Below are 21,632 nucleotides of genomic sequence, written 5' to 3' on the forward strand. Positions count from 1 at the left end.
GCAAGGACTTTGCATTTACTTACAAATAAAGAGAAACATTTACAGAATATGTCAACACAGTTGCTTGGCTTGTTTTTCTTGTTTACAAAACAAATAGGTCAGGTTTGAAAGGTTTATTTCTGCTCCAGGGACTTGTTTAAGGTTGAAGCATTTTAGCTTGAAGGTCACGTTTATATGTTTATAAAGAGCTTTTTCCCTGAAAAACAGAGTTGCACCAAACAAGCCATGTGCTTCCCCTCCTCTTCCTGTCTCTGTGCTGTTCATCATGGCTCACAGACTGAGATGCCTCTCAGTGCCATGGAAACCTGTCAACTAAACAAGCCATTCAAACTTTACACAGGGACTCTGATTGGTGACTGGCTGTCAGGTAGTGAGGCACTGGCCTGTCAAATTAGCCCAAAGGATTTGACCCTCCTACTGAGCAAGATAGGTTGCATGAGCATATACTGCACTTCCTGCTGGTCAAATGCAGTGCAGTGATTTCACCCACAACCAAAAAAAGAAAGACATAAAGGCAGACAAAATATACATAGTTCTCAGTGCTATTATCATCAGCACTCTGTATCGAAGTCATGGTTCATGGGAAGAAGTTGGCCAAGGAGACGCTGCTGCCTTCTGTGCTGGAGGACGATGACGCAGAAACAGAAAGTGAGAAGCTGCAGCTGGGGGAGGTAGGAAGTTGACCAACCAGCCTAGTCTGTGAATTCTTAAGCAAGGGAAGTGTGATCAACCAGATAGGCAGGTGAAGGCATACAGGACTGTTCAGAAGCAAAACTTTATGGATCCTGGCATTAAATAGGACACAGGAGAGGGACTTTTGGCAAGAATGCAATGCATGTTAAAGCCCAGCAGGGGTATGTTTGGTTTTAGAAAGGAGGTCTTAACCTCAACGCCATCTCTGGGCACGTATGAGCAGATACACTCATCATTACAGGCTCAAAAATACAGGCCAAAGATCTGCTATTTCCTTTTTTCAGGACCTCTCTCATTTGACCTGTGTCCTCACATCAATTTATTTAACAGAGAAGACTCATGCCAAATAATGGTATTTCTGAGTAGCCTATTTAGTCCTGAAAACAACAATATATGACATGACTGGGGTATGTTGGGGATATGCCAAAAGACCATAAAAATAAATTCAATAAGAGACAGCTAAACAGCCTCTGGTTCAAAAGATTGAAGAAAGCTAGGAAGAAAGGTGGGGGGTGGGGCGGTACTTATAAAATCATGCAAGTTTAAAGATTCAAGTTAAGATGGTTCATCCACAGAAGTTGTCTAAAATGTAGGTATCAGTTTTATTCTCCTGGCAGATCAAGCACATCTATCAGCTCTCCTCACTCAGGCTGCCAACAGCAGTCTGCTGTGACGAGTCACGATGTCTTATTTTCTCATTCTCCATCCAGCGAAGAGCGAGCTGGACAGAGGTCGACGTGCGTGGGCCAAAGGACCAATGCTCAAGCCCTGATGGGAATGTGCTAGACAGAGGTGAAAGAGAGGGTGAAGAGGAAGAGGAAGAGGAGGAGGAGGAAGAAGAAGAGAATGAAGAGGTGGGAGGAGAAGAGTGTGTGATCTCAGATGAGGACTACGACACAGATTTGGAGCTCGGAGGTAGAGAAAGTTGATTTAGATTTTGCTCTTTCAAAAAAGTGGGGAAATGGCTCAGTGTTGTGAGTCATGTGTTTTAAATTAACAACTTCATCCTGTTATTTTCTGTCTGAAATATTATTTTATACAAGGCTCACAAAGTATTTTGATAGCGAGTTTTAATTTGATCTTGATCAGAACACGCATTGATCAGGCAAAGGCCTCCTGTCACCCCATCTGTTAATCTTTTCCCTTCTGGCTTTCTATCATCTCAATCTCCAAATGATTTCAGAAAAAAACTAAACAGACACTCCTACACATGCCCACCCACACATGTGGAGCCCTGTTCTGCATCTTAATGATTTCATCTCAGCCCTTTGTGTCAGGCTTCCTTTTCACCAGAACTGAAAACCATCTGGTATGAATGAGCTCCCCTGATAGGCTGAAATCAGCCACGAGAGAGTTTTCAATATCGCACTCAAAAGGTCCTCCTCGAGGGGAAACTGCCACATCTCTCCCTTTTCAAAGGGGTACTGATAACGAACAACTCAGACAGACACTACAGCCAGTGTCTTTATTTATGTTGCAGGTAAAGAGGAGGCATATGACCCGACAGGGCAGACGTGCTACATGGAGGCGTGTGAAATGTTAGAGGTGGTACCTGCCTCTTACTTCGTGCGGCACATAAAAGACAGTGAGCTGACCATGACGCATCGTGGGCTCGGGCCTCAGGTACTTTAATTACAATTTAAGGGTTGTACGAAAATTACCAGAAGGGGATTGGGTTCGAATTGGAGGAAGGTTTTGTTTTGTTTTGTTTTTTTGCTTGTTTTTGATTCTTTTACCTTTTTATTTTCACCCCAACTTTATATTGTCATTATTCAGGTGCAGGGCACAAATACTTTGGTGCTCACCAGCAGCCACTGACCTGCCAAGTTTGTCATTACTGTAACTGAATGAATTAAAAACAGTTTATTCAAAAACTAAGTGACAGCATTCGTTGGCAAAAATTACAGAGCTAAAAGAGACTGAATATGAAGCAACACGACTCCAACTGAATGATATCGCTGCTCCGATCTCGCTAAAAGCTGATCACGTATCATTGTTGTGTTTACAGTTTGTTTCCGCTGCCCCCAAGTGGACAAAAAAATCAGAAATTGCAATGTTGGTTACAGGTAAATGGGAGAGGGTGTTTTTTTTGTCAAGGAGAGGGGCCAAAGAAAATACTGAAAACAGTAGGGGTGCTTCATGCTTCATTAAAAAGTGAAACATCAGGTTCAGCCCCCCCTCCCCAGCCAAATGTTTTTCATACATTGCCTTAGACTGTCTGTGTGTATCAGCTTCATAGCCTGCAAGAGAGCTTTTCCATATCCTTAACCTGTTTCCCTCATCAGGGCAGTTTCATTTGGGGGAACATACTCACATTTAACCTGCCTTCGTGTAAAACGTTTAAACCTCCATGTGGAAATGTGCTCACATACCACACGCTATTAAAAGGTACATGTGAGTCTGAGCATAAGATTAGACTCTAGTGCTATGTCAGATCAGCCCAGACCTTTGTTGAGTGAATGACTCATTAATTCAAAGTCACATTCTCCTCCAGGGGACTGCACTGATCATGAGAAAGTCTGGGGTGCACTGTGTCAAGTGCAATGCAGCTGAGCTTCAAGGAGTTTTCAGTCATTTCCTAGGAAACAGATCACGCATGTACATATCTCTGCAGTACACTTTACATACGAGATTGCATAAGTCTAGGCCATTATATAGATCTTACCATTATACAATGAAGTGGAGAACCTTCACCTCTTCAAAGAGCATGGAGGCTGCATGCATTGATTTATTCTCAGAGAGAGCTCATTAGGAAGATCTAAATTCTAATTTACCTCCGGGGAAACGTTTTTGTATTTGATCCTAAATGACGGCAAATCCTTTTCACCTTTTAACTCATGTAAATGTAGCTTTATTATCTGGTCCTGTTGAGCATTATATAAAATGCCAAAGTCATGTCTACATGTTTTAATTTTCATATAACCCAAAAATATACTCAGATTTATACAGATCTACAAAGACCAAATCAAAATCAAAGATGCTATTGGCAGGTTTAGACCAAGAAACCTTACCACATTACATTTAAGTACATATAATGTTATATACTCTAGAAAAACATGAACAAAACTGAAGATGTAGATCTAGTAATTGTTTACGCTTAAACATTATACAGCCTAATTTTACCCCTCAAGTCTATAACAATTGGACACCTTTTCAATGGTTAATCAATGTAAAATTACTCAGTAGTTGTACTTCAGAGAATAAGGGTACACCCTTATGTCAAAAGGGTGATTTATGACCCCCTCAACCCCCCACCACGTGGCATAAGACCCGCCCCTTTGTGATGTCACTTCCTGGTCCCGCCCATCGACCCCTCCCCCACATCCCTGTATGACAAGAGTCAAAATGCAATGTTGTAGACTCTAAGGCGTCTCCTGACGAGGCATTTGTTGATTCGAGCGTGTCACAAAGGTGAGAAATAATGTCTCCTTCCTCCGTTTGCTACAACCTGCTTCCACCCCTCCAATTTGCTTCCGACGCTTCTATCCCTGGGAAACCCCCTCCCCGCATCATCACGCCTCTCCAGCAATTTTCTGCAGGACGATATAAATATATATATAAAAGCGTTTATAAAAGTTCTGAAAATACAAACGTTCAAAGTTGCAAAATAAAATAAAATAACATTGAGGAGCGACAAAAGTCCTTTTCCCGTTCTTTTAAAAAATACACCAAAAAAAAGCAAATAAAACATTTTGTTTTTTCTTAGAGGTTACCGCCGAAATACACTCTCCTCCGCGTGAAAACTTGTTTACCGGTAGGTCTCCTCAGAACAGCTATTCATTTAAACGTGTTATTTATAAAATGATTTAACCAGGGTTTCTCTTGTTAAAAGTGACTCCAGAGGTGCTGGAAGGTCCCAACTTAACGCAGTCAGACTACAGTAAGAGAGTATCTGAATCATAAAAAACAGCTGTTAACAACAAAGAGTTGTATGCAGGTCACTCACTATAAATACTTACAGATTTAGTAGAGCGCGCTGAGCGGTGTTTTGGGGGATCGCATACGTCTGTCAGTGGCCTTCGGTCACGGTGCTGCTGTCTGAGACTCCGCCGTGTTAAGCGTCAACATCAGTGGCGGTTTTTGGCACGGGCGAAACTGACAGCCGCCCGGGGCGGCATCACATGGGGGGCGGCGCAACCACGTGAAAAGAAAATCATCTGCGCCGCTAAGCTGTTTTCTATTATCTATCATATTACTGTGTGGGAAATTGGCCAATTCTCGCCGTCCTCATCTCCCAGCATGCACCACCAACATATGCATGTAGAAACGGCACCCTGACTCAAGGCGGTAGTTAGGTTGGAAGAGTGTGGGAGTCGTCCCTAGTGATGGTCCTCAAACACTTGAGGCTCCGACACGCGGTAGCTCATGAGGCAGTTGTATTGAACCACTGTACCAACGTGTGGTTTGGTCACTGACGTTTGAAGCACTTGAGTGACGTTCGAAGCAGGTGAGTGCTTCAGACGTCATACGAATCGCCTGATTGGTTCGGTTTGTTATGTGAATCACGTGGTGGGATCGAGTGTGTTCAGAGGTAGAATAGCTCTGTATAGTGGCGGTCATTTGAATTTTTCTTTGCAGAGTAGGTCGGTTTGTTGCGTTTGTTAGGTGTTTTGAGAGTTAGTTGTGTTGATAGTGTATTTTTGGAGAATCAGAATATATAGAGCAATAGATATATAAATTAGATATAGATAAAAAGTTATATAGATAGGTATATAGATATATAATCCTAAAAACATTAGATATAGATAAGACATATAGATTCATTACATATAAATACACACACACCCCAGCCTCATCTGTGCCGTCTGAATGGGTTTTTTCCAAGGCTGGGGAAATAGTTTGTAAAAGAAGAAACCGACTGAGTCCAAAAACTGTAGAAAAACTGCTGTTTCTTAATAAAAACTCAGTTACAAATAAACAGTTACACAAGCACACCCTCTTTACCCACGTATACATAAACCTCTTTACCAACGAAGCCCAAAACATACCATGATATAATCTGTATTTGCACCAGTACTATGTGAAAATGACATCACTCTGTATTTGTAGAGCAAATCTCATGAATGTAACAGCATCATTTCAATGTTTCACAACACAAAATATAAGTGAAGATTATGTAGGGTTACAATCAGCCATGCAAAAATAACAAACATTATTATTATTATTATTATTATTATTAATCCATGTGAAACCACATTATCATCTGGTGCAGTCAAACAGAAAAACACTAGTACCGAAGGCCAGCTCCAGTCATCGATGGAGTTTTTGGAAAGGACTGGCCTTCGGTCGCGGTGCTGCTGTGTGTGTCCCACCATACAACATTGCACCGTGGCCTTCGGTCGTGGTGCTGCTGTGTGTGTCCCACCATACAACATTGCACCGTGGCCGATTTTTATTTTTTTTTATGATTTTTATGTTCATAGCTGTTTGTCACCTTTCGTTGGAAAAAACCCATTCAGACGGCACAGATGAGGCTGGGGTGTGTGTGTGTGTGTGTATTTTTATGTAATGAATCTATATGTCTTATCTATATCTAATGTTTTTAGGATTATATATCTATATACCTATCTATATAACTTTTTATCTATATCTAATTTATATATCTATTGCTCTATATATTCTGATTCTCCAAAAATACACCATCAACACAACTAACTCTCAAAACACCTAACAAACGCAACAAACCGACCTACTCTGCAAAGAAAAATTCAAATGACCGCCACTACACAGAGCTATCCTATCTCTGAACACACTCGATCCCACCACGTGATTCACATGACAAACCAATCAGGTGATTCCTATGACGTCGGAAGCACTCATCTGCTTCAGACGTCGTTCAAGTGCTTCAAACGTCAGTGACCAAACCACACGTTTGTACAGTGGTTGATTCAGATACTCTTACTGTAGTCTGACTGCGTTTTAACAAGAGAAACCCTTGTTAAATAAATCAGGGGTCATAAATCACCCTTTTTGGCATAAGGGTGTACCCTTATTCTCTTACGTCTCTGACTGAGGGAAGAGTACATCCTCTGGAAATGTGAAAATGCATTGCCTGAAGCTCTTAGCAACACAGTTTGACATTTTTGCAAGCTTCCACTGGTCCATAACGCTGTAAATTAAAGTTGTAAAAGTAAATCCATTCCTTAACAAGCCATTTCCCAAAGTTTCAGCTTCAGTAACATCATTCAGACAGATTAAATTGGATTTTAAATAAGTCTTCATCTGTCAATCACAGTAGAAGTAAAGTAACTCAGTGCAGCTGCAAAAGGTTATTTATGTAATGTCTTGCAGATTGATAGGCTTCTCAAATGTTACAGAAAGATACTCTTCGTGCATTTAAACACACTATCCTCTGATGGGGTTGTTTCTGCTCTCTTTTTTTTTTCAGATCACGTTAGCATAAGGCTTCATGCACTCAACTTTCTCATTAGTCGTGCTGGAAACTATAATTTTCATGTTCTGCGAGCTTCATTTCTGACCCACGCCTCCACACAGCTCCCTTCTGCTTCATTTGTCTCACACAGGTTTAATATTTCTCTCTCTCTGTCTCTCTGTGTCTCTCTCTCTCTCTCTCTCTGCCCACCTGCATCAGTACATCTACTCTTTTAACTGGAATACAGATAAGAAAATATACTGCAGTGAACAAACAGAAGAATTTCACTTTGAGGAGGGGTTGGTTGTGTGTTTGCAGGGCACCAAAGCACTGGCGGTTCCCCTGGTAACCAACACTTCAATACTGAGGCTGAACCTGCGAGATAATTGGATGGAAGGAATGGGCGGAGCTGCCATAGCCGAGATGTTAAAGGAAAATTGTTACATTACAGGTGGTTTTACTGGGCACTCAAGCATGCACACATTTTCTTTTCCTTTTCCCTTACTCTGCCTCACCTTTCTCCAACAAAAGTGCTGCCTGCACTCGTAAGCCACTCTCACCTCAATTACATGCCACAGCATAGGATTTACCATCTGGGGTCCCTGTTTAATATTTGTTAAATGTCATTCATATGTGCAGTTCGGGAACATATGGGGGGATCCATGGAGACTGGCTCCTGTGAGTCATGCAGGTTCTTCAGGCTGGCATTATTGTTAACATCCTTTGTCATTCAACTTTCAGATGTACTACAATTTTATATATACAGTATTTTTAAAATATACAGTATTTATAAAAGGGACTGTTTTCATTTGAATTTAAGTGAAATCTCTGAAAGGTTTGAAATTTGATGGCAGTCTGTCTGATAGTCCAATAGAAACATTTCTATCAAAACCACAAACGTCAACCTCATGGTGGCGCTATAGGCAAAGGTCTGGGAATCACCAAAGTCAATAGGATTTGTCATTTGGGAACAATGCATTTATCAAATTATTTTAGAAAAAAAATGTAATCACCAACGTACTGGGGGCATTATGTGAAAGGTCAGGGGGGTCACCAAAGTCAGATGGATTCCTCCTCTGGGGACCATGAATGTCTGTACAAAATTTTAGGGCAATCCGTCCAAGAGATGTTGAGGTATATCAGTCTGGACTGACTGTCTGCCTGCCTGACAGAGCCATGCTACCAGTGTGGCTAAGAATGGCAGATATGACCTTAAAATTCCAATGGCTTCCCATTAAAGAGTAAAACATACTTCTTTTGAACTGCTTTCAAATTAAAATGAAGTTTTCTATATTTCCCACCTAGGGCATTTCCTCAGAGAGGGGAGATGATGAGTGAGAGGGATGTCTAACAATAACCAGAACCTTTTGATAAAGGTGAACTTTAAATTGAAGAAATGGATGGGAATAATTTTGGATGTTTCCAAAACAGTCTCTTCAGTAGTAGTCTGACTACCAGATGCAACTGTGAGTCAGGTCACTGTCACAGCTGATTCATTGTATAAAGCTATAAAACACATCTTTTGATATCTCAGCTTATTCTCTCTGGACCCTTTTTGTAATGGAAAATGCATCAGCTTCTCCTGACAAGCACTGTTTTTTGACCAGCCTCTTTTCACCTTTCATGACCTTTGACCTGTGTACTTGTGTGTCAATCTCAGATGTGGATCTAGCCGACAACAGTCTCGGGGATTATGGGGCCAGAGCCATTGCTGATATGCTTAAGGAGAACAGCACCCTGGTGAGCCTCAACCTGTCAGGAAACCGTTTCACAGACCGGTCTGCCGAACACCTCGGCCCAGCTCTCATCACCAACACCAAGCTACAGCACCTCGACATCAGCCACAATGCTCTGAGAGAGCGTGCAGGTAGCACAGCAATTAGTTACACATGGCAGAGGTCTCAAATTTTCTGTGAGGCACTGGCCTTTCACAGAATGAGCAGTATCCATGGCTCCCATTTTTATTAGGCTGATATTAAAGATTTACACTGTGAATACATATTTTCACATTTTTTTCCGTTAGCAGCACCAGACAACAGAACTTTTCAAATTATACATGGCATCAATAAATAGAAAGGACATCTGAGGAGGTGTGAGTAATGAGGTGTCAAGGTCCAGTTTCTCTGGGCAGAGTTCTCTCTTTCTCTCTGTCTGCTTTTTTTTTATGCAAAGAAAACAAAGTTAAATCTGATATTTCACTATATGATAGATATATATACAAAAGTATATGGACAGCTGAACAAAGCAGTGCTTTTAGAGGTCAGGGGTCCAACTTTAAACTTCAGACTTTGACAGTTTGGAGTATGTTATTGTCCAAAATATGCTGCATTAAGATTTCACCTGTGGCTCAAACCTTGAAAAACAGCACCAGAACAAAAGTACACAAAAATATGCAGACAGATATGCAAACAGTGATAAAGAAGTATAATAGTATTGCCATTTGGACATAATTCATAAACTTTCCATGTAGATAACTGCTCAGTGAAAAAAATAGTACATTTCAGATTAGCAGAATGTTTTAATTGACATGACTAACATTAACACTTAATACATTAATACAAAACTATTTTACTTGTATCTTCTTTTGTCCTCACATGAATGAGTGAATGTCCATTTTAAAATTACAAGTAGCTGTTGAAAGCAGCTGTCTAAGTGAAGCCAAGTCCTGTTTTTTCTGCCTTATCTAATGGTAATTGAATCTACTCTAAATACCTTTAAACTGACCAATCGCTCTGAAGAGTGCAGTTTCATTTAACGTTATGACTATATGCAATTACCGGCATCGACGATTATGAGATTTTTTGAAAACCATTCCCATAAAACCAGTAAGAGTTTGCTGTCATAATGCAGCCTTATCTCTAAGAAGTCATAGGACAGAAGGCAGCAGCAGACTGTGGCATTCAAAGGACAAGAACATTTCGCCTTCATTAAAACCTCTTTCAATTACACTGTGGATGAGCTTTGTGACAGGCCCCTTGTGGAAGAATGGCAGACCAGGATGCACTAAGCATTTGATGTAGGTAATTGAAAATAAATCTGTCTGTGGGAGAGGGGACACACCGTGTCTCATTGCCATACGTGTGTCTATGATTCATCCCCACAAATTCAATTCTGTTGTCTCCCCCTGCTGAAATATCAAAGGACATCCTCATGGGTTTTGAGTGCACTCTTCCATATAGTAGGTCCCTGAGAGAAAGTATACCTCTCAAACACTCTCTGTTATTGCTTTTCCAACCAAGCACAGTAAGAGTGTCTTTTTCTATGATTATGAACCGCTGAGTGGCGTGCACTTTCTTATCCCTGTGATAAAGTGGGTGAGAAGATGATGGGGATCTTTCTCTTTGGGATCTTTGCCTCTGCAGTCCTCACTTACAAGTGCTTTTATTGCATGAAACACACAATCACACCATCTCAGTGGAATCTACTACAGATATGATAAATCCCACAGAAGTGGGTGTCTCTGTGATTGATTTTAAAAACGTACTTCTGATTATGCTTTCTTACCACTATAATATTTTAAACATATAAAATATTGTGCACCAACACAATATTTGAAACAACTGCCATTTTGAGTCTGTCAGATATTCTTAGTTTTTACAAATGATCAAAATTCAACTCTATAAATTGAGCTTTTATTTTGTCATACTAACATTGAGTTTTCTTGCTTCACCCTCTCTCACCCTCCACTCATAAGGGCAAACCCTCGGAGACTCTCTATCAGAGAACACAGGGCTGAGATCACTAAGTCTGGCATGGAACTGCATTCGAGGAAGAGGAGCTGTGATGTTGGCCAATGGCCTCGGGGTAATGTACCTTGAAATCAGTGTTTGAACACAATTAGTTTTTTTTTTTAACTCATGCACAACAAATGAAGATCTGCAGGTAATGCAATGAAGTGAAGGATTAGACCAGGACACAGTTTGTTTTTTAGTTCTTCAGTATTCAGCATTTAGTAAGAATCAGAAACATTGCTCATGTCAGGTTAAAAACACTTGTAATAGCACTTTTTAAAACTCTTTCGCCAGTAACATTACTGAGGTCCAGCTCTAATGTTGGGTGATAAGCTCTGGCTTGCAGTCCGTGTTCCACTTCATCCCAGGGGTGTTGGAGGTTAGGGGTTCAAGTTGCTGTCCAGTTCATTCCAAAGGTGCTGGATAGAGTTGAGGACACCAGCTGAGGAAATCATTTCTTTATGGACCTGGCTTTGTGCATAGGGGCACGATCATGTTGACCCAGGAAAGCAATTCTCCAAATAGTTCCCATAAAAACAGCCCCAGACAAAAGTGCACAAAAGTAGCTGGACAGGCATCTCTACACACTTCTGGCCGTAGAGTGCACATAACAAAGTGTTTTCTATTGAAACGTGACCTGACAGTGAATGTTGGATAAGCCATGGGGATCTTGAATAGCAGGATTAGACAGCTTGCAATGTGACTGTACAAACAAGATCATGATATATTCTGGCGATGCTGTTCTGAAAGTATAAACAGAATGTGTATATTAAGTTTGATGATATGATTCAGTGATGCAGCTTGACAGTTGCTAATAGAGGGAGATTTATCATAACCTGGCTAACTCACTTACCCTACTTTGTGAAACAGCCCCCTGGTCTTGTAATCACCAAGCTTCCCACTGCAGGAAAGGCAGGAGAGTGAAACAGCCTTTTTTTTTCTTTCCATGTCTTAATGACAAAGATGGTCAAGGAGACCCTGATCACCATGCTGCAGTGACAGGTTTGATTGATTTCAAGTCCTGAGAGGCTCATTACTTCAGGACTTAGACTGCTTTCTCACTTTAGATTAAGGTGTGTCTTTGGTCTTCCGTTGATCTTGTTAAAAAACTTGTTCGAGTTTTACTTGTTTGTGCATTTGTAATGATCAACCATCTTTATATAAACACATATTTTTTCTGTTTTTTAGGGAAACATTTCCCTTAGAACAGTGGATCTGTCATATAATGGCTTTGGTAAAGAAGGAGCCATGGCTCTAGGACAGGCTCTGAAAGAGAACAACGTTTTGGAGGAGCTGAATGTGAGGTACGACCCTTTGTTATCTTGGTATCTGATAATCAGGTTAGGTCACAATAACTGAGTTAGAAGGGGCTGAGGCTGCAACTTCAGTTTGGATAATTCTATTCTAAATCACAAATGAAAGCAAATGACATCTTTCACTTTGTTTGTTACTAATTGTGAGGCAAAACTAATACAAAGACTCCTGGTGTGGTCAATAATAATCTTTTAACAGTGGTCACCTTGTTCTTAATGGGAGACTGCTACCATAAACAAAGTTGAAGTCACTCAGCTGCCCCTTCTTTAACTTCTCAAGCAAAATAAAACTTACCTCAGAAATTTCCAGAGATCTCTGCTCCGTAGATGAATAATGCCATTTAAAAAATGACACTTTATGATTGCTTTCCTCACACTCCAACACACTTTTTTTTTTTTGCTCTCTGCATTTGTTTCTCGCCACAGTAACAACCGAATACCCCCTGAAGGAGCCATCCACCTCGCCGTGGGCCTCAAAGTAAACAAGACAATCAAATCCCTGAATGTAAGCTGTTGAAAAGAGATTGGTTCTAGCTTCAAAAGCAAAGGGGGGCATTAGTGGGTAAAATGGGATAAAGAAATGGATCACTGTACCTTGTTTTAATGTCAACACCCAAGTTTCTTGGGGGCTCATCTCGACAGACAGCAAAAAAAGTTACAGAGAAGACACTAAATTAAGTTACAACCTGAGCACTTGATATTGATTACATGGATGGAGATTAGGTGTTTGATTGCAAATGCAAGTCCAAAAAGTTACCATGAGCATGTCAATCCGGGCAGTTCAAGATCTAAAAATGTAATCAGTTAAAAGTAACACAACTCAGTTTTAGCAACGACTGACATTGCCATCCGCTTTTTCCCCCTCTTTTATTCTGCATACAGTCTTCTTAAAACAATTGTTTTGGTTTATTTTATCTGGACAGTGTACGATAAATGTTATTTGGTCAACATTTAGAAGCCTAGGAATAAAGAAATAGTTCTGCATTTTGGAAAATTGATGGCTGATTTACTTCCCTTGCCACAGTGTTAGATGAGAAGACTGAGACCATTCTCATCTGTACAATAAATATGAAGCAACTGCTAGCAGACAGATAGCTCAGACTGGCATATGGACCGGAAACAGGGATAAATAGCTGTCCAGTTGTTTACTAACTAATTAATGTTGTATCTCAGTTAACTAATATGAGAGTGGTATTGATATTCCATTTTGAAGACCCATATTTCATCACCTGCATGACCAAAATCACACTACAGACCATATTCTTATGTCATATTCTCACATTTCTATTTTTTGTCTTTGGCCAGATGGGTAGGAACCCCATCCAGAATGCAGGGTGCTATGGCATCCTCAAGTCTTTACAGGAAAACCCAGATTCAGCCTTGGAAGCACTAGACTTTGCTGTAAGTCACACATACTGTCACCTCTACGAGAATTTCTGCAAATCTTCTCCTTTTTAAAGGAGACAAACTTGTTCACTAGCTAACATAGTGTATCACACTTTCTAGGGCATCACAGTGAACCAGGACTTTGAAGACTTGTATAACACAGTGAAAGAAATATTCCCTGCGCTTACAATAAATCATGGGGGCAGAATTGGCACATTCAGGAAAGCAAAAGCTTGAAAAGTGTTACCGTAATTGCTGTACTTTTATGCCAGAAAAGATGGAAGGAGTCTTGTCAAAGCCCTGTGGACATTTTCATCAACAGATGAACCAAAGGATGGATGCCTGCGAGGATGTCATTTTTAAAAAGCTTTCTTTCTTTAAAAAGACCCATGGGAGCATATCTTTCTGAATAAAATGTATTTAGAATAAGTAAATACTTGTTAAATACCCAATCAAATGAAAATAAAGATAATTCAGAGGTGGTTTGTTCATTTTCTAAAAGAAACGGTACATACACAGCTTGTATGCTGCTAGCGCTTGAAATATAATGTTAAATCCATTGAACATGGGCATACAATACAGGTATCGAGTTTGATTCTTTTTAGGTATGATCTGATTTGATGTTATATAATGTCAGTGGGTAGAATGATGGAGAGGATCAGAGAGCACCGCATTGTGTATGAAAAGAACTGAAAGTGGGTTGCACAAAAAGGATTTAAGTACTGCATGACTAGTCTAATAGAGAAACCAGCTTTGAAAGAACGGGCCACTATTAGATAAGAGACCTGTTTACTGCAGCAGGACAACTCAAACAGTGTTAGATACTGTAAGCTGTCATTTGGAGATGAATCCCTCCCACACACACCCAAAGATGATCTCCAACTCAATCATTTTGATTTCGCATGATTCATAAAAAACACCAGAAATATTTAGTAATATCATTTATGTATTTTTATAAAATATTTTTATAACTTGGTTAGGCCAAACTTATTGTGTTTAAATGTTTAAAAAGGATTGAAAGAAAGCAATCAAACAATTATTTTAATACTGTTTTCAGATATAATGTGGAGGTACTTAATGTTATCTGTACCTTGTCCTTTATCTGATGACTTTAGCTCCTTTGCAGAGAAAGAGTTTAAGATGTTTCATTACAAACAAAAATAAGAACAGGTAAGCAACCATACCAGTGGCAAAACTATAGTTCAACTGAGTTTTTTTTTCCCCCCAGTTAATAAATTCAGTGATTTAGTTTTACAATAGCAAATGGGTCATTCCTCATGATGCGTATTTTTTACTTATGATTAGATATTACATTTTTTGTAATGTTTTACTTACGGCTATGAATGACTAAACCTTTAGTTTAGTTGAATACAGGTGTTTTAGCAATGTGTAATGACTTCTTAAATATTCTTTTTCTTCAACTTTTTCTTCTATAATAATAATAATTATTATTATTATCTTTGTTGTTGCTACAGAATCTCTCATAAACACAAAAAACACAAAAACCACATAAAATAGTACACGGACAGTCAAAGCCTTGAGTTGTCGATTGGATATAGCTATAAGGAAAATAATGATAAAAAGAAATAAAATAAAATAGCATCATCCCACACAAACACGCTCAACTCATCGGGTCTGATCGATTGCGTGCGCATCGATCACTGCGTGCTGCGTCACTCAGCCACGCGTGTTTTTAAATCTCCGGCGGGCGAACTTACGTTGGCTCACGTTTAAAGGGAAAAGACGTCAAAACATCGCTGATACGGAGGTAAACATTAACCAGACCAGTGTGTCTGCGTGTCAGAAGAAGTTTTCACCTGCCAGTGAAACATGGCGACGGCCGCTTCTGTGTGGTCTAAAGGACAGATGTTGTACAGGTATTCTGTGAATCTGCACCAGGCCACCAGGTAATTAAGTTGTTGTTGTTGTTTGTTGTTTGGCTAGACATCTATTAAGATACCCGATGTAAAGTTACGTATAATTATCCGGAAGCTTCGTTGAGCGAGTTGCTAACAGTAAATTTAACTTAATTCATTTCAGGAGTTATCAGACATCCAGCTGTGGAAATCTAAACCCCTGACTAAAACATAACTGAGTAGACGTTTTGTTTACTATAGCCAGCTAATGTAACGTTAAACCAAACTTTATAAACCTGGTCTTTGTTTTTACGCCAGCATTTTGTTAACTGTGTGACTTCATATATTAAATTTTATTTATTTTTTTGATTCAAGTATAACACATTGTGGAAAATTATGTTGGCTAAATGTGGATCAGTGAGTACGTGCATTGCATTGCGTTGTACCTTTCATCTCAGAGAACAGGGTCATTATTAACACAACAACGAGGCATCTTTCCAAACCAGCTTTAACCATTTGCAGGGCCTCTGAACTTTGTCCTGTGAAGGTACACTGAATGCAGCCACTGGCCGTTGTCAGCGACTTATCTGTGCCTCCACACTCCGTGCATTTCCTCTGTGGCTGACCGTATTCCAAAATAAGTTTTTAGCTTTAACACTATGGCTGTGTTATTTTTGAGAGGGCGCCATGGGAAATTCATTTCTAATTATAGTTCCCAATTAAAGCCATTGGCCCATGAGGTTGTTAAAAGAGACGTCCCACTGACCTTGAAAGTTTGTCGTTTTTAGAATAATAAAATAAAAGCTTAGAAAGTGTTTGCGAACCAACAGACTGCCTTGAAAGTCCTATGCACAATCTAGCTCCCTAATCCATAAGTGGGAATATACCAACTGTTCTCCTTGGGCTGTTCTTGACTTGGCTTCAGATCCAGGGAAAAAATCCTGAAATTGAGGTTAATATTGATGTTGACATGGTTTCAAAATCATGAGTTTAGAAAAGCAGTGAAAGTCAATAAAATGTCCTTGGGTTTGATGTGCAGCTGAGCTCTGTTTAACACTGCACATGAGTATACATATTTTGTGTAGCCAGTGAAGCAGCTGACAGTTTACCTTCTGATTTCACTGACAGATTTTATTAGTCCAGTTTTGCTTTCAATTTAAAGTTTTTTATGTCTTTATGCAAGGAAGTTTCACGCTCACATTTTGAAAAGACAATTTATTTAAATGGTAATTCTGTTTTTGGCACATTTTGTGATTTTAAGCTATAAATAATTCAGTTTTACTCTAATGTAGAGGTATTACCGGTCAGAATAGTCCCTGTTTGCTTTAATGCCTTTATTATAGTCATTTTCAATTCGCTTACCTCGGAAGAGCTCCAGAAAGTACAGCCTGAAACACATGACAGATTCAAGTCTTCTCTCTCAGCTCTGTGACTTTGAGAGACAGTTATTCATGTTCAAATACTGATTGGAGCCTCAGATATTAACAATAGTTCATAAAGTGGATGATTTCCCCTTTATTCACTCTACAGTGTGTGAAGAGAAGTTGTTTGCCAAAGACACAAGCTACGGCATTCAGCCCACTCACTCATACAGTATGCAGGTTTTTAAAATCAAAGGATATTAGCATGACTGTCTTTTAGCCCATATGTCATGCACATCTCTATGTTCCTTTTTTAAGTTTTTCTTTTTTTCTATCAACAACTTCTGTGTTTTATGTTGCTGCTTTGAGTCTTTGTGAAACTTTCTTTCATCTTGTTTCTGTGTAGGAGGTTTTCAGAGAGCAGTGACAAAGGCTGGTTTCGTTCCTTATTTGTGCACAAAGTCGATGCCAGGAAAGATGCCCACTCCAACCTGCTGTCAAAGAAAGAGACCAGCAACCTGTATAAAATCCAATGTAGGCAATAAGACCTTTTACTTACTTACAAGTGAGGGTTTATTTTCTTCCAGCATGGGGTTACACAAATGAAGATGGTACGGTTGCATCGTATTGTCATGGAATGGATTCTGTTTCAAGCCTCAGCCGTCGCTCATTCATCCACACTGGCCTCAGTGACCTCAGAGAAAAATTAAAGTAACACGGTAGACAAGCTAACAAGCTAACAAGTTATTTGCTATGCATGCATCTCATATAGGCATCTACAAGTTACAGCATAGTCGTATGATGTATCAAGACTGAAAAGTTTTATAAGCGACATCAAAACAATTTGCCTGGCTTTCTTTTGAGTCTGTGGCGATAACTGTGTCTGTCTCTTGTAGAGAAATCTGTCATTCTCCCCGAGCTTTGATCTTTTTTGTTGCGTACATCACACCATGTAGGGATTTCAATTTGAACACTCTATCAGCCGTAGCCTATAACCTATTGAAAGTGAATCAGTTTTGTATATAGAAGTCTTTGCTGAATTGGAGTGTGAAATTACTTTGTTGAAGAATTTGATTGTTGCTTGTATTTTAAAAAACACCCATTTCTGATAAGTTTTGCTCTCTCACTTTTTTTTTTTTAGTTCACAACGTCAAACCAGAATGCCTGGAAGCATACAACAGTCTAGAGTGAGTATATTCACTGCTTTAAAGAAAGATTCCCTGCATTACCTCCTCCAATCAAGTTATGTTTTCAGTCTTTTGCTTGAATAGTTGAGTTATAGACCATATTTCTATAATCAAGTGAACAGAGTAGGTTAGATATTTTTGTGCCAAGGACCTGCTAGATTTAGATTTTGTTGATGATACAGGTTTAGGGTTTCCCCCATTTACAAGATGGTTTTTATTCCATCATAATGATATTCTTACAAACTCGTAAGATTAATTTAGCGTAAAATTGAAGTAACAGGAATAATGCGTTTGGGGATAATAGCAATTTGGATAATTGTAGGCTTTATGCTCTCTGAGTGCCCTCTAGTTGGTTATCGTGGTAAAGTGACAGTATATCATAACTGTACACACATTCAGACAATCTGTGTGTGTGTGTGTGTGTGTCTCTGAAGGGTTTGTATTTATTTATTTTATGCCAACTTTAGGGCCGAAGTGCAAAATAGGCTCCATCACGACCAGGACTACCCATGTGAGGTGGTCGGAAGCTGGAATGCGCTGTACGGAGAACAGGATCAAGCTGGTGAGCAGCAGTGCAACAGTAAACAGAAAATATGAGAAAAGGATGGTGGAAAGTTTCACCTCTTATTGATCATAGTCATTTTCTGTCTGTATTTATCTGTCTCAAGGCCTCAGATACAATAGAGTGGCTGTAAACTGTTTGGCAGAGCATCACAGAGAAATATGCAGACACACAGACAAGCACACAGACACTACCATATGCCGACAGCCCTCTTTGTACATGTGATAGTTTACAGTGTATAATATACATTTAAGTGCATTCAGTGACAGCAAAAAGGGATCACAGTGATAGAGGTACGTCTTGGTTGTGTGGGTGGCATCAGTCCTCACACGGTGCTACAGTGACATCTGCTGTTCCTTTTCTGCAGTGCATCTATGGCGATACAGAGGAGGCTACCCAGCCTTGACTGAATGCCTGAAGAAGTTGAACAATAACAAGGTTTGCTGTAAACCTTGCTTCTTTTGTTAAACAACAGGAAATTCAGCGCAGAGATGCTAAAACGCTGACATTTAAAGTGCAACTTAGAGTGAATCAGGTTTTATCTCTACAGGATTGTAGAAAAGCACTCTATAGTGTATAATTGTATATTCCTTTTTAATTTTTTTTTTTAACTGAATACATTTTTATCTCTCTTCAGGAGTATTTAGCGTTTCGGAAAGAGAGGGCGAAAATGTTGATTTCAAGGCGAAACCAGCTTCTTCTGGAGTTTAGTTTTTGGAATGAACCACTGCCCAGACAAGGACCAAACATCTATGAAATGCGCACCTATCACCTCAAGGTGTCCACTAATATTACACATATAAAAAAGTGCAGCACGTTACTGTGTGTGTGTGTGTGTGTGTGTGTCCTGTGTTATTTACATTTACTTACCTACTCTTACTCTTTGTGTTGACGAGTTAGTAGCTGTTCACAAATGGAGACTTACTAATGAAAACACTATGTACACAGCTATAATAAAATCTGTTTGCTCCAGTTTTTCCTGCTTGTGCGTTCACGTGGGACAAAGTATTAGTAGGTCTGAAATAAAATAGACAAGCTAGAAGTTTTCTGTTGATCTGGTTTGACTGTGCTGCATCATCTTTTAGCACTTTCATTGATTATGGTCTGTGTGTGTCTGTGGGAAAGGATGATGAACTATGTCCTATTTTAGTTTAAACCCTGTTAATGTTTCAACTCCTCACATGTGTTTCAGCCAGGAACCATGATCGAATGGGGCAACCGCTGGTAAGACTCAACAAGATTAATTTCAAGTTAAAATACAAATTATATCCGTTGCCTAAACTTTTTCCAGTGTAAGCATTAAGAATCAGAGGTGTCGAGGTTATCAATCCATTCCTGAAAATCACATGTCTTACAACAGGGCGAGGGCAATCAAATACAGACAGGAGAACAACGAGGCAGTGGGTGGGTTCTTCTCACAGATTGGCGACCTGTATGTCGTTCATCACTTGTGGGGTGAGTATAACCGTATGTACTGTGCATGTTGTTTTGAGATTGATTTTGAAATAAAGCGGATCTATAGTAGGCCATTCATTGTTAAACAATATGCAGCCAACTTAAAGTGGAATGCTAGTAATGTCCTAACTGTCTTTAGCATTCAATACAATGAGAAAATACAATAAAATTTTGTGGTAGTATTTGGAATATATGACATTGAGTGTCCAACTAGCCTACCTCTGAAGGATGTGGATTCTCATAGATGGTCCAGGAGAGGCAGAATGACTGAGTCACCCCTCCGCTCACTGCAATTAACTAAACTTAGACTGACTTTGACTGTTTTTGCATCCACAGTGATGCAGAATGTTTTATTGCACTGCTATAAATTTAACCACACGTAATGTGATGAACTGTATGTGGATTGATGTCTTTTATTTGTTTTCAGCTTATGAAAGCCTCCAGTCCCGGGAGGAGACGAGAAACTCTGCCTGGCTGAAGGAGGGATGGGATGTAAATGTGTATTATACGGGTAGGAGAGATGCACTCTATGCACATAAATACTCCCTAGGAAAAATGTATCACTTAGTCAGAGCTGCTGTGTGCCTCATTAAATTACTTCTGTGTGTAACTGTGCGATATACAGTACAGTATTTTCTGTGGTGGTTTATGATAAAATGAATCTTGAATCATAAATCTGTTGCTGTTCAGGTTGAATATGTGTCTGAAGTTAAGTTACAGCATTCATTTAATCATAAAATTATTTATTCCAAACTATTTGGAGTTTAATATTTCTACCAAAATATTTAGAATATAAGTTACAACTATTTTAATTTCATATTTTCCCATAATCATTATAATGTGTTCTCTGTGGTGTTTCTAAAATCCCCATTTCCACTTGTCAGAAGACAGGTTTTGACATTTTTTCATATTACCCAACCTCAGGCAATGGCAACCAACTTAAAAAAAAAGTTTACTCTCCTGTCATTCCTTGTGAAGTGTATTGAGCAACAGATGAGAGGGCAGGGACAGATCAGTGCATAGGGGATAGGTACTGTAGAGAACAGAACCCACAGGTGGAAAGCATAGGCATATGTACGCTATGAGTTAATTTATAAGGAAGGAGCTTTCTTGACTGAATAAAATATAAATTTAAAAAAAGAGGTAAAAAGGTTGCAGTGCCTCTGAAGTTGTCCTTGGTTTATTAATAGTGCCATAATTTTTGCTCTGTACTCATAGTGACACATTTATAGCTGGTGAAATGTTTCAGCAGCATAAACGTTTTTATCAGGGATTGTAAAACATGCAATGCTTCATGAAAACAGTAAACAAGATTTAAATGGGTGCATTTATTAATTTAACTCTAGAATAAATCTACTGATCAATGGCAAAGAATTAAATAAGCCAGAGGCCGTGGCTTTACAAATCATTTCATGATGGGATAAAATGGTAACTTGCGTATTTTACAGTCGGACTTGCCACTATGTCCATGTTGTTTTCACAAAGAGAAGTTTAATATTAACTCTTTAACATGTTTCTCTCTGTCTGTCCTCAGTGCCTTTGATCAGAAGCATGGAGTCTAGAATAATGATTCCCACCAAGAGCTCACCACTACAATGAGAATGTGACTGAAACTGCAAACAAGTGAATGACCAAAACTCATTCACCTACTGCCAGGAGTTTAGGTCAAGACATGACAAACTAAACCAGTAAATATAGTGTTGCACAATCAAGTG

General features: G+C 39.3%; 2 protein-coding genes across 2 annotated transcripts; both read left to right on the forward strand.

The window, feature by feature from the left end:
* The first annotated feature begins 474 nt into the window (after window positions 1-474).
* On the forward strand, window positions 475-13,957 carry lrrc74b (leucine rich repeat containing 74B). The gene is made up of 10 exons (XM_041042791.1): window positions 475-671; window positions 1,404-1,608; window positions 2,174-2,316; window positions 7,385-7,517; window positions 8,727-8,933; window positions 10,761-10,870; window positions 11,986-12,101; window positions 12,537-12,615; window positions 13,416-13,511; window positions 13,617-13,957. Exons 1-10 carry the CDS (start codon window positions 573-575, stop codon window positions 13,731-13,733), a joined length of 1,305 nt encoding a protein of 434 aa, XP_040898725.1. The 5' UTR covers window positions 475-572; the 3' UTR covers window positions 13,734-13,957.
* A 1,309-nt stretch (window positions 13,958-15,266) lies between these two features.
* Window positions 15,267-21,516, forward strand: nipsnap1 (nipsnap homolog 1 (C. elegans)). The gene is made up of 10 exons (XM_041042498.1): window positions 15,267-15,403; window positions 17,120-17,247; window positions 17,855-17,900; window positions 18,368-18,462; window positions 18,830-18,900; window positions 19,100-19,240; window positions 19,655-19,686; window positions 19,823-19,917; window positions 20,345-20,428; window positions 21,452-21,516. Exons 1-10 carry the CDS (start codon window positions 15,327-15,329, stop codon window positions 21,514-21,516), a joined length of 834 nt encoding a protein of 277 aa, XP_040898432.1. The 5' UTR covers window positions 15,267-15,326.
* Window positions 21,517-21,632: the final 116 nt, after the last annotated feature.

The sequence above is a fragment of the Toxotes jaculatrix genome, chromosome 7 (assembly GCF_017976425.1).
Source record: "Toxotes jaculatrix isolate fToxJac2 chromosome 7, fToxJac2.pri, whole genome shotgun sequence".
In the NCBI taxonomy this organism is placed as follows: Eukaryota; Metazoa; Chordata; class Actinopteri; family Toxotidae; genus Toxotes; species Toxotes jaculatrix.